Source organism: Drosophila navojoa, chromosome 2 (genome assembly GCF_054131105.1).
Source record: "Drosophila navojoa isolate 15081-1374.11 chromosome 2, UAZ_NAV_1.0, whole genome shotgun sequence".
Lineage (NCBI taxonomy): Eukaryota > Metazoa > Arthropoda > Insecta > Diptera > Drosophilidae > Drosophila > Drosophila navojoa.
In genome coordinates, this window is record NC_142890.1 from 11,736,231 (window position 1) to 11,747,803 (window position 11,573).

General features: G+C 41.0%; 1 protein-coding gene across 1 annotated transcript; it reads left to right on the forward strand.

The window, feature by feature from the left end:
• Positions 1 to 9,879: 9,879 nt before the first annotated feature.
• Diedel (diedel) lies at positions 9,880 to 10,392 on the forward strand. Its single transcript, XM_018111830.3, has one exon. The coding sequence runs from the start codon at positions 10,005 to 10,007 to the stop codon at positions 10,356 to 10,358; it is 354 nt and encodes a 117-aa protein (XP_017967319.1). The 5' UTR covers positions 9,880 to 10,004; the 3' UTR covers positions 10,359 to 10,392.
• The last annotated feature ends 1,181 nt before the right edge of the window (positions 10,393 to 11,573 follow it).

Below are 11,573 nucleotides of genomic sequence, written 5' to 3' on the forward strand. Positions count from 1 at the left end.
CAACAATTTTACTAAAAAAAATAAAAGACAAGAAAGTAAAGTGAAACAAAATCAGAATAATAGAGATAAAAACAATTTGGAATTCACTGGCAGCTAGCACGTCGCCTGCTGTGACTTCTCAACTCTGTTGCTGACATTTTAATAACAGCCCACACGTTATTGTTAAATATCAGGTCGATGGACTGGGCACTGGACGATTGTAAAAACCAATACCAATACTCAGCTATTTGCCGGACAGCGCGAAAAATATTTAATAAATGAAAAGATGCAGGCACAAAAAATTGCGTTGAAACTGGACAATGGACACTGGACAAAGCCAAAAGGGCAGGAGTCTGACACTTGTTGGCCTTTATTATTATTTTTGAGTTTCTTCCCATTTTTTTCTGCTCTTCTTTTCGGCACTTTTTTCAATATTGTGCTGCATACTTTTGTCAATATTTGCAGGGCAAATTTTATTGTCGTTTTCGTGTGGAATTATACATTGTCAAATTATTACAACCTTTTAAAAATGCATGCGAAATGGGAAAAAGGCCAAACGCAAATTTAAATGGCCTGCGGAACGAAGCGTTTTGTGTGTGTTAATCCATTTCACATGCGCGCCTATACCCTGTAAATATTGAAAGGCTTCAATATGCATGTCAACTGGAAGTGATGAGATGAGAGAATCGATGTTCTTTTGGTATATGAATAAACTGAAGGAACTTTACGTTCAGCAGTTTGAGTTGGAGATAGAATTGGAGATTGTTAGTCGATTAGAAAAGAAAAGAAGAATGGTAATATAGGTATATAAGTGAAACAAAGCATTCAGTTAATACTTTCGTATACCAAAACAAAAAATACTTAGCTGGCCAAGGCGAAAACAAGAACAAACTCTAGTCCCATAGGAAACCTTGTCAAGTGTTTACTACAGGGTATATGGAATTGTTTTTTCATTAACAATTCGTTTGAGTTCTTTTCGAATATTGGGCGAGCAGTGAGAAGTGTTGGCAGACATATCACAGATTTATTTTCATTCAATTTAAAATATTTGATTCAATCAATATGCATATACATACATATATATATATTTAATCTATGGCAACGAGTTATGAATTTCGAATACTTTTATTTCAAGGTACATCTAATTAAAGGCTCGTGTGTGTACATTAATGCAGGGAAAGGGCACACACACACACACACACACTCACACACACACTCTCTCTAGCAAACACCGAGGCGATACGCTTAATGCGGGCTTATCTGTGCGGCGGCGTTTATGCATTCCTGGAAAGTTTACTTACTGGATGTGGGCGTGTGCGAGGGCAAACAAAGAAACGAAATAGGATTTGAACAAGGCTCTTATGGCGAGAGTCCTTTGCACTCAGACATAAGCCGCGGCAGCGTCTTCGCCGCAAAACGTTGTCCCCGACAACGACCAACAACCAACAATGTTGCCAGCTATTTGCCGAGTCTGCAGTTAATTAACATAAATTTAAAATCAAAACCACAGGATGTCAGTTAAATGCGGTTGGCGGCCTGGCAGCGGTACGTCTAATTATGTGAGCGCCTCTACATAATTTTATGAGACCCTGGACACGTGTCCTACCCAGTATGTAATCGCCGCATTTTGTTGCAGCGCACGTTGCAGCCATTAAAAAGCAGTTTAAGAGCTTTGCCCCAAACCGAAATTAATATTTAATAATACCCAAAGTAACTGGCAAACAAGAAGCAAACAACTCTTAGTGCTACTTACTGCTAGAGCGAGTCTACGATTCGCCCACTGCGCAAACAGTTCGAGCTACTGCATACTAAATACCCTGTAAATGCTTCATATTCGTGGATAATAGACACTCCAACTCGCTCATTTGCAGGGTGAGTATGTAAAAATGATCTCCGCCCTGAATAAATATAAAGTAGATAGACTTGGGAAAGGTATTGTTAGCAAATTACAGCCAATTCTTAAGCTAAAGGGAGCTAGTCCATGAATATACGAATTATGCATATACATGATTAGCCCTGAATAGCCTATAATTGGAATAAATGCCTTGATGAAAGATTTATAAAAGGCATTATCATTGTTTATAAATATGCATATTTACATTAATGCATTCTAAACTGCCTATATATGTATGTAGGTATTGTATTGTCTATATATACTCCATATTCATATTAATATATGTAATTTGAATATGGAATATGAATAGAATATGGAATATGAATAGAGAACGGCTAAATAGGTTGAAAAAAAAATTAATTATAATTTATAATGAAAATGATTGCCTTATTGACTAACCTTACAAATATTTTAATAAAAAAAAAAAAAAAAAAAAAAAAAAAAAAAAATTATGATACTTAGAATAATAATCATTCTATACATATTAGCCCTAATTCACATAATTGTCTTGTTAACTATAAAAACAGATGTGTGAATATGATATTAACAAACTTTATTCACATTGCAGAAAATAACATTTAAATAAAATTAATTTTTCATATATAAGACATTTGAAATGAATCAAAATACTTCCCTTTGTATACTAGCAGCTGTCCTTAGCAAAAGAATTTTCATGAAATTCATCAATTGCCTACAAGTTTTCGGTTAACTCATTATTCAATTGGATTGTTGAACCTATTGATCCTCCACTAAGAATTGAAATGACTATTAAAACTTTCAACAAGCGCAAAATTAACAATCCCCATTAAGAGTGAAATCTGAAGATTGCTCTCATTTAATAACATATTAAAAATTCTCAATTCGCTCTCTCTCTCTCTCTCTTGAAAATATATATTTTGTTTAATTTTCAGCGATAATATTTTTTTTAATTTTTATTTTCATTGTATAAATAGGTATATATATTTTTAATGATTGCGGCAGTATTAAACTCTACTTTATTTTTTTCTTAATTCCGACTTATTTGTGTGGGTGTTTGTGTGTATGTGAGGCGCATTAAAATACATTATGCACACGCACACACACACACACACACACGCGATGTCAATGGCGAGCAGCTTATTAAAAAGTTAAGAACTTTAAATGCCGCATAATGAAATGCATTTCAGTTATTTGCATTGTCACTTAACGCTTTTAATTTAATTCCATTCGAGCGACAATTCAGCTGAAAGGCCTTGAGGCGCTTTTTCATATTTATTAACTTATTTATTTTTATTTATTTATTTATTTTTTTTTTTTCATATTTTTGTTGTTGCATTTTGCTTTTTTCTTTTCGCATTTTCCCTACTCATAACGCGCATACGCAGCGTTGTCCAAATAGTCAACGCTTAATTACAGCCCGAAACAATTGGCCCGCGCCTCGACCTGCGGTCACATTTAATGACAGCTCACCAGTCATCTGGCGTAAATCAACGCCGGCTGACTCTGGCGTTATTGTTCCAATATATGTACACATATACATATATATGTATATATCCACAAGGACACTGAGCCAATCAGCTTACAATTTATTGATGGCGACCGATTCGACTCCGGTTGAGTTGGTTTTGCGTTGGGCGTCGCCGATCTCTGGATGCGGGGGGGAGGGGATGGCCTGTTGACGGGTCTATAGATTCAATCAGTGACACCGCAACCGCAAAATCAACTGCTTAACTGGCCGCTCACTTCATGCGGTGCACGCTGAAAGTTGTGCGTGGCGCCACAAAGCTCTGCTCATGTTGCTCGCTCACATATTATGCCTAATTGAATAACATTTCAGAAAAATGCGTACAGCTCACTATGCTGATTGCCCTAATTTGCCGATGTAAGTTTAAGTTTATATCAATATCCAATATTGTAAATAAATAATCCAGTGAAAAAACTTAAAACAATGGAAAGAAATATTTGTGGAATTACTTTCTTGCTTGGCCGACTGGACAGTGCGGTTTCTCTGGCTGGCTATTAGACATATCATCTGTATCGTGTGTCTGTATCATGTTCTGTGCCATTTGAAATTCGGACAACATGTTTGTGGTTAACGGCTGATGGCCTTTTCAATAGTCTCTTGGCTTTCTCTGTGCGGCAACTGCTGGCCACGAGACATGTTGCAGAAAGCGTTGCGGCCAGAATTTGTGGCCTCTTGCTTATGTTCTTATTCACATTTTATTCGACGCACAAAGACGAAACAGAACAACCAAGCGAAAACAATAACAGAAACAACAACGAAATCTATGCCGAGCATCGTAAAACAAAACAAAATAAAGCAAAACAACAAAATGAAAAGAAAAAACGCGCACTTCACATTGACAACCAAAGAGAACAAAAAAAAATGCTTGGACTCCAACTGCTTAGGCAATTTTCAAGTGATGTCCTTCCTCGCAGCCAGCGATAAGTGTTCAGTATATATATATATATGTATATATGTATACTGTGTGTGTGTGTATGTTTGTTGAGTGACCACAAATACTGTGCACACACACACACTGCCAGAGTGAACGTTCTCTAAGCTGCGTAGTCCTTCGAGTTCCCAGCCCCGCACTCTCCATTGCTACTGCTGAACCCCGGCTAAGTAACTAAAAGCAACCAAAACAAAAGCAAATGCCCATAAAAATGGACAACAGCAACGCGCTGATAAGCTGCAAATAATTTGTATGTGATGGAGAGACAAAGACAGACACTGACTGATAACAGAGTGATAGAGAGAGAGAAAGAGTGGGAGTGGGAGAGAGAGAAAGAGAGGAGCGCGCATAGACAAAAGCGTCAATTTCAAAGGCGCTTCAAAAACACACAAAACTCTATTGCTGCCAAGTAGCTCAGAATTTTATTGTGGCCACATGTATACATATGTGTACACTGACAGAAAATACAATAGATAATAATAGAAGCAAGGGAAATGCATTGAAGAGCAGCCATTGTACAATTGGGCAAGCTTCAGGTTGTATAGAATCTTTGAAGATTGAATTGTTTATGAAAATAATATCAATAAAAAATATTTTAAAAAATTCCTAAAAATTCCTAATGAATATTCAGAAAAGACACTTATTCTGCATGATAAAAATGTAAAGTGTAAAAGGTAATATAAAAAGTCTTTCAAATTGAAGCCCAATTATATATTGAACCCCTAACGCATCCCAGCTCTTAGCCAGTCATAGTCGAAAATTCAATTGAATTATCATAATTTTCTCCAAGTGTACATGTGTGTGTGTGTGTGTGTGTGTGCTTGTGTGTGTGTGCTTGTGTGTGGCAGTTAAGGCTTTGTGTTTGGCCATATCGGTAAGCTCATAACAGGCCCGACTCTCCATTAGCAATGGGGCAGAGCGATGCCAACTGACAGATTGCCCGGCCAACCGGACTGGCAAGGCTTGCCGCAAAATGCTGCAGCATCTGGCTAGATCATCGCATTTGCCACATTTGCAAGACGCTTATTACGCTGCCAGCCAGCCGCATAAATCTTGCCAAGCCCAGGGAGCTCATCACAAGTGCAGCCAACTTGTGCGACATCTGATGTGGCACAATCAGCAAACCACGAAGCCATGCCACACCCACAAGCGCAGGCATCAGCATCATTTCAATTTGATGTGAAATTATCGCAGCATTGCCAATTAAACAATATTTCGATCCAATTATTTTTATATAAGCATGCTAACTAATTATCGATTTGGCATTATAATATTCTCGTTAGCTGTGCGTTAATTGAATATTTGTGAGGTGACTGAGTGGAAGACATCCTGTTGGCAGTCACGATAATTAGTTGATTTCCCCACCTATTGCTGCTATCTTCATCTATCTCTTGGATATTGTATTCCCATAGGCCAACCATTTATGTATACCAATGCAAAACTTCAATTGTAATTTGGTTTCTATTTGGGCTCACATTGATATAAAGAGATTACTCTGGCCACTTGGCTTTGGCTATCAGCAAATGACATTACTTTTAACTCATATTGGTGCCGGCCACAAAGCAGCTGCCACATTGGCCGCCGCGATAAGCGGCTGCAGCTGCCACGTTTGCAATTCTCTGCATCCAATAACATTTTCGGGGCTAATGCAAACATTCGACTCGCTGAAAAATCCACTCAGTAATATTTGCATGCATTCGCGCAAAACTCGACCCAAAATGCTGAAATGAAATCGGAAGCTGGCATTAACGACTGCACTGCAGTGGTCCCATTGCCTGCCCCCACCCCGCACTCCACTCTCTCTCACTCTCTCTCTCTCTCTCTCTCTGTCTCGGGCACCCATCGAAATCGGTTAACGATTTTAAGCGCAAGTTATGTGCAAATTGTGTGCTATTGGCGGCCATCGATTGTCGCCGGCGAGCGACGGTTTTAAATTTCAATAAAAGTAAAATCAAAATGCTGTCAATGGCCAGTGGAGCGGGGTGTGTGCGGGGCGTGTGGGGCGTGGCGAACGCAGGACACGTGCATGACGCTGCGTAATGCTTAATACGAAATGGCAGAAAAACAGCTCCACACAAATCGCTGCGGCACACAAAAGCGAAGGAAAAATACGATTGAGCCAATGTGCGAATGCAGCAGCCGAATAACGAATGCCCTCACTGAAGTAAGGTAGAGCTTTCAAGTATATAACTAGATTTTATTTAATCTTACTCTCTCCGTTTTATATAAATGTCATTGAATAATCAACTAACTATATTAACCAATTTCCTCCACATTTAATATATGGGATATCTCTGACAGCCCTATAAACTGGCAACAAAATTCAATTCAACGAATTCAATATTCAAGCATTAATTGAATTTGGGAAAACTTGGCTCATATAAATTCATATTTGGTAAATTTGCTAATAGCCCAGTTAACCTGTCTTCAGACTAGAGTATAAAAAGTGAGCGGAAGGAACGAGAGAGAGGGAAAGAGAGAGAGAGAGAGAGAGAGGAGAGAGCGCAAAGGACAAGAAGTTACGGCATGGCACGGCAAGGTCGTCGTCGGTGCGAGAAGAGGCGGATACAGAAGATAGGAGCCTTTGGCTGTGCCGTGGTTTCAGCAGCCGCACAACGCATGACATTTATGCCCGACATAATCCGCTTACACAACAGGATAACAAGATGAGCACTCGTACATTTTTAATACGCCCGAGATACAATAATTTATATGCGTGGCACGTAAGCGACGAAGGTGGCCCGTCCAAGGGGCGCCAACAGCAGCCGCAGCAGCCGTAGCAGCCGCAGCAGCATCAGCGTTAAGCGTAAACAAAAACTGCTGCTGGAGATGGAGATGGAGGTGGGGTGTGAGGCAGCGATACGCTGCGGGGCGGCCTCTGGGCGATTGCGTGCGGCATGTGTGCATGGGTTGAGGAGCAGCCTTTGCTTGAGCAACGCCATAAAATGCATAAGAAGGACATAAATACAAATTGTTGTGGATATACTCTATGGCCATGCGCACACACATATATATAAGCCGGGGACACGCCCCATGCGCACGCCTCCAGAGATGCATAATGAGCTGCCACACAAGTTGGTCAACATTGGCTCCACACCAATTTGTATACGATATGAATATTATCCGCTACGAAAATTCACAGAATGCCAAATAGCAGCGATGCTGCGACCACTTGTGGCGCCTCGGGCTCTTGGCCAAGAAAGAGAGAGAGAGAGACGCTCGCCCAGAAGTAGGCAACGGGGTCAACGAATCTATTGGCAACGCAACAACAACAACAAGAGCACAAAGTATACGAAATAACGAAAACCGAAAACCGAAAAGGGAAAAGCAAAAGGAAACCCAACCAAACCCAGGAGTATGAAATCCAAAACACGTCAAGAGCAATGCCAAAACCTAACAACACAACCCAATCACATACACACACACACACACACAGGCAAGCACACACTCACACGCTCACACATACTTGAGTCTGTATAACCAAAAATTTATGCGATTTTGAACTGCTGCCGGTATTTTTTTAATGGCCAAGCAAACGGGCATAGTAAATTTGTAGCAAGATTTGTTCCGGAATAAATAAGCCATAAATTAGTTGGCAATATTTATATAAAGTTGGGCTTTCACTTGCATTAGTTTGGTTTTATGGAGAATCAAATAAAATTGGTTTGCTAAAATAAATAGATATTTGAGACCAATCAAATGGAAAACAATTTACAGTCCTTGAAAATTATGAGGCTATGATGAAAAACGGGAAGACGGGATGACAAGGTAACAAACCTGCTTCCTCAGATTTATAAACTGAGGACGTATTAAATAGAGAACTATAAGACTTACTTTCTTAAACTACTTCTCAATATACTATATATTCGCACTATTTTTAATTTAAATTTGGACCTCAAAAAGATTAAAATTGACGACAGAATTCGAGAATTTGTGTGCAACAAAATACTTTGAGAGACTAGACTCTGGCGAGGCAGCTATGCACTGCAGCTTAAGAATGTGGATAAAGACGTCAAGAGCCATTTGACTTATGTGAAGTTAAATATCAAGCAATCCCTATGTCTGGAGAGTGACTTCTGGATCCACTTTAAAATACTCGAAAATAGTTTCTTTTACTAATCTACAACTTTTATTCTAACAAAATTAAATCTCCACAATTGACATACACATTCCAATGCATCAGAGCCCTGCTAGTCCATCAATCCCCAATTATAGTCATACATCAGCTGCCACCCAAAGAGTATTCAAAAGTCGTATTACTTTTGCAACGTTTTTATAGTATTTGTTGGCGGTTGGCGTTGAAGTTGTTTGCTTTTTGCCATTGCTATTGTCTCCGTCTATGAACGTGCGTACGGGGGCGTTAAATTTGGCACACCCACACGTGCTCGTGTCAATATTCGAGTGTGCGTGTGTGCGCGCGAGCACTTTATGGCTTAAATAAGTCAACAACACGGCAACAGCAACACCAACAGCAACAGCAACAAAAAGAGTAGAAACGAGTGCAAACAACCTCCTGCCAAATGCGAACGCATGTTGAGCCAAGTTGTGTTTACACTTTCGTGGCTTTTGTTTATGATGTCAAATAAAAGTGCACGACAATACCGAATAAATATTTTATTGCAAAGGCAGAGGCAGAGGCAGCGGCACAGGCTGTAAGTTACTTAAAGCACATCCTTAAAGTCGGCCCGACGAGTTGGCTAACAGATCAAGATCTCATCTTGGCCCGAGGCACATAAACAGCTTTTGACAAATGTGCGCCTAATAGAAATAAATGCAAATATAAACTTGTCCATTGTTTGGATGACACAACGGGATCTCACGTTCCCCACTCGCTACCCCCGGCAGATTGCCTTCATGTCAGCCATGGTCCATTTGTCAGTGGCAGCCGCCCCACCGCCCGCTCTCCATACTTCGCCACATGGCTGCTGTCTTCGCTTTTATTGTCGCACACTCGTCGCACGATAAACATCTTTGACTATTGCCGACTGTATTTCAAGTTGGCCTCGACTCGCCTCGCCCCGCCTCGCCTCGCCTCGTCCCGTCCCGTTCGCCTGCTTATCATTAAACATTATCGCGCAACGTATTTGACATTCGTTTTTGGCATTTCCCGTTTCTTTTACCAATTTTATTGTGCCACTCCCCACGCTTAACCACAGAGGCGTATCGTAGTGCCGCGTCGCCTCCTGACAGTCGTGCAGGCTCCATTGTTGCTTTTATGTTGATTAAATTATAAAATATTTACTTGCCCAATACAGCGACAGTGTGTCGCTCACACTCACACGCACACACACTCTCTCCCTTTCCCTCTCGCACTTGCTCTATCTCTCTGCCTGTTCTATCCTGCATATAAATTTCATTTTGAGCACGAGTGCAAGCCCATGCGGCGTATACGTAACCTTACCATAATATGCTTGACGGCGCTCCGTGGCCTAATCGGTTATGGTGGCTGCAGCTGCTTAGAGGAGGAATGAGGAATGGCTGGAAGATTATTAACAGTTCCATTTCCATTAAATGCTTTAATATTAGATATGCATGTATATTTGATGTGCACAATCTAAGCGACATTCGATTTTCCACTCAAAATGTTACAGCAGAGAATAACAAAAATAAATAAATAAATTCAGATCTGCCTTCGATTGCAGCTACACACAATCACTTTACACTACTTCGCAAATTTTTCAATAATTTAATAGAACATGTTGTTCCTCAGCCCGTTGCCCCAATGGCTCCTGTTGTGGCTGGGGCTGGGCACACTGCTGCAGCAGCTTCGTCCCACCGACGGCGTCTGCTGCCCCTCCAGAGCTATCGCCTTTCAGTTGATCGATCGGGAAGATGACTGCCGGCTATACGACGCCAAGCAGTCGCAGAATGGCATATGCACGATGTCTATTTGCGATGACGGCACCGCCGTGCGGGGCACCTACTGCGGCAAGGGTCCGTGCAACATCTTCGGCTGCAATTGCGAGAACGGCTGCCGCAAGGGCAATCCATTGCAGATATTTCAGGACTACTTTGGCGATTATCACATACGTCAGCTGCATTTTGTCTAGTCCAAGAACAGTCGCGATAGCCTTGGCGGGAGTTACTCATATATAATTTTCAGAGCTTACCACTTCATATACAATTCATCAATCGTAATAAAACAGAACTTACTGAGCATAATCGAGTTCTTGAATAAACTTTAACATTCTTAAGGCAGCTCTCCCCACTCTCAGTGCTAATGGGGAACTTATTTTCATATCTGCCTACTCCTCCACCCTGCATCTTCAGCTCGATTTCAAGGTTCGCAATCAATTTGGTCTATCGGTTATGCACTTAAGGCGTTTATCAACAATAACGGTGTCAATATACGCGCACTGATTGAGCTGCAATAGATTCCAATTGGCAGCAATTAATAAAGATATGTAGCATTGCTTAGAGATAACGGAACGTGCAAGGCCATTAGCCAAGAGGCATCTGTATATAAATTCATAATTGGGCATAGGCTCTAAATGGACTCACTTTGCTGCTCTGCAATTTCGTATATGTGGACTATGCTTAACTGAGTGAGATAGATCTAGTACTGTTCATAGCCAGTGTTGAACAATAACAAAACATAATGAGCATTAAATTAACGAGCTGCAACCGCAAAGAACTTTCCAAGTGCAGTCATTTCCATTCGCTCTGCAATGCATATTAAATGTGCACCAATCCATAAAGCATCGCATGACCAGAGCAAGACAGAGGGAGGGAAAAAGCTAGAGAGAGAGAGAGAGAGGGAGAGCTGAACTGAACTCAACTGATGCTTCATTTACAGGCCACACCCACTAATAGAGAGACTTGTGCCAAAAACAAATCGTAAACTAGAGTGATTCTCTGGAAAGGCAACTGCTCGACTTTAGGTTACCCTGTAAGCAAGTGTGGCACATCAATCTATTCCAAGCCATAAGAGATTGCTTCTCAGTGTTAGTTAACAAACGCTGCCCATCCATCTGCACAATCGATATACCCTCCTTTGGCTGCAATTCAATCAGCTGAAGGATATCAAAGGAGGAGACACCAAGCTCGCTTTAAGAGCTATGTAGGTAACCCAGATCGAAGCTCTGCACACGACAGGCAGCGCCCAGGCAGCTCACCTGGCGTATCGGCTTGCAGCAACGCAGCAACCAAGCTCTGCGGATGCAACACGAGCAGCACCAACACCAACAGCAGCAGCAGAAGAAGCAGCAGCAGCAGGAGGAGGTAGCTGCTTGGGCAATTCGTACCGCATAGCAAAAATTGATTGC

Bases quoted from the DNA above. Each gene is read 5' to 3' on its own strand.
- Diedel (XM_018111830.3), top strand. From the start codon at position 10,005: ATGTTGTTCCTCAGCCCGTTGCCCCAATGGCTCCTGTTGTGGCTGGGG.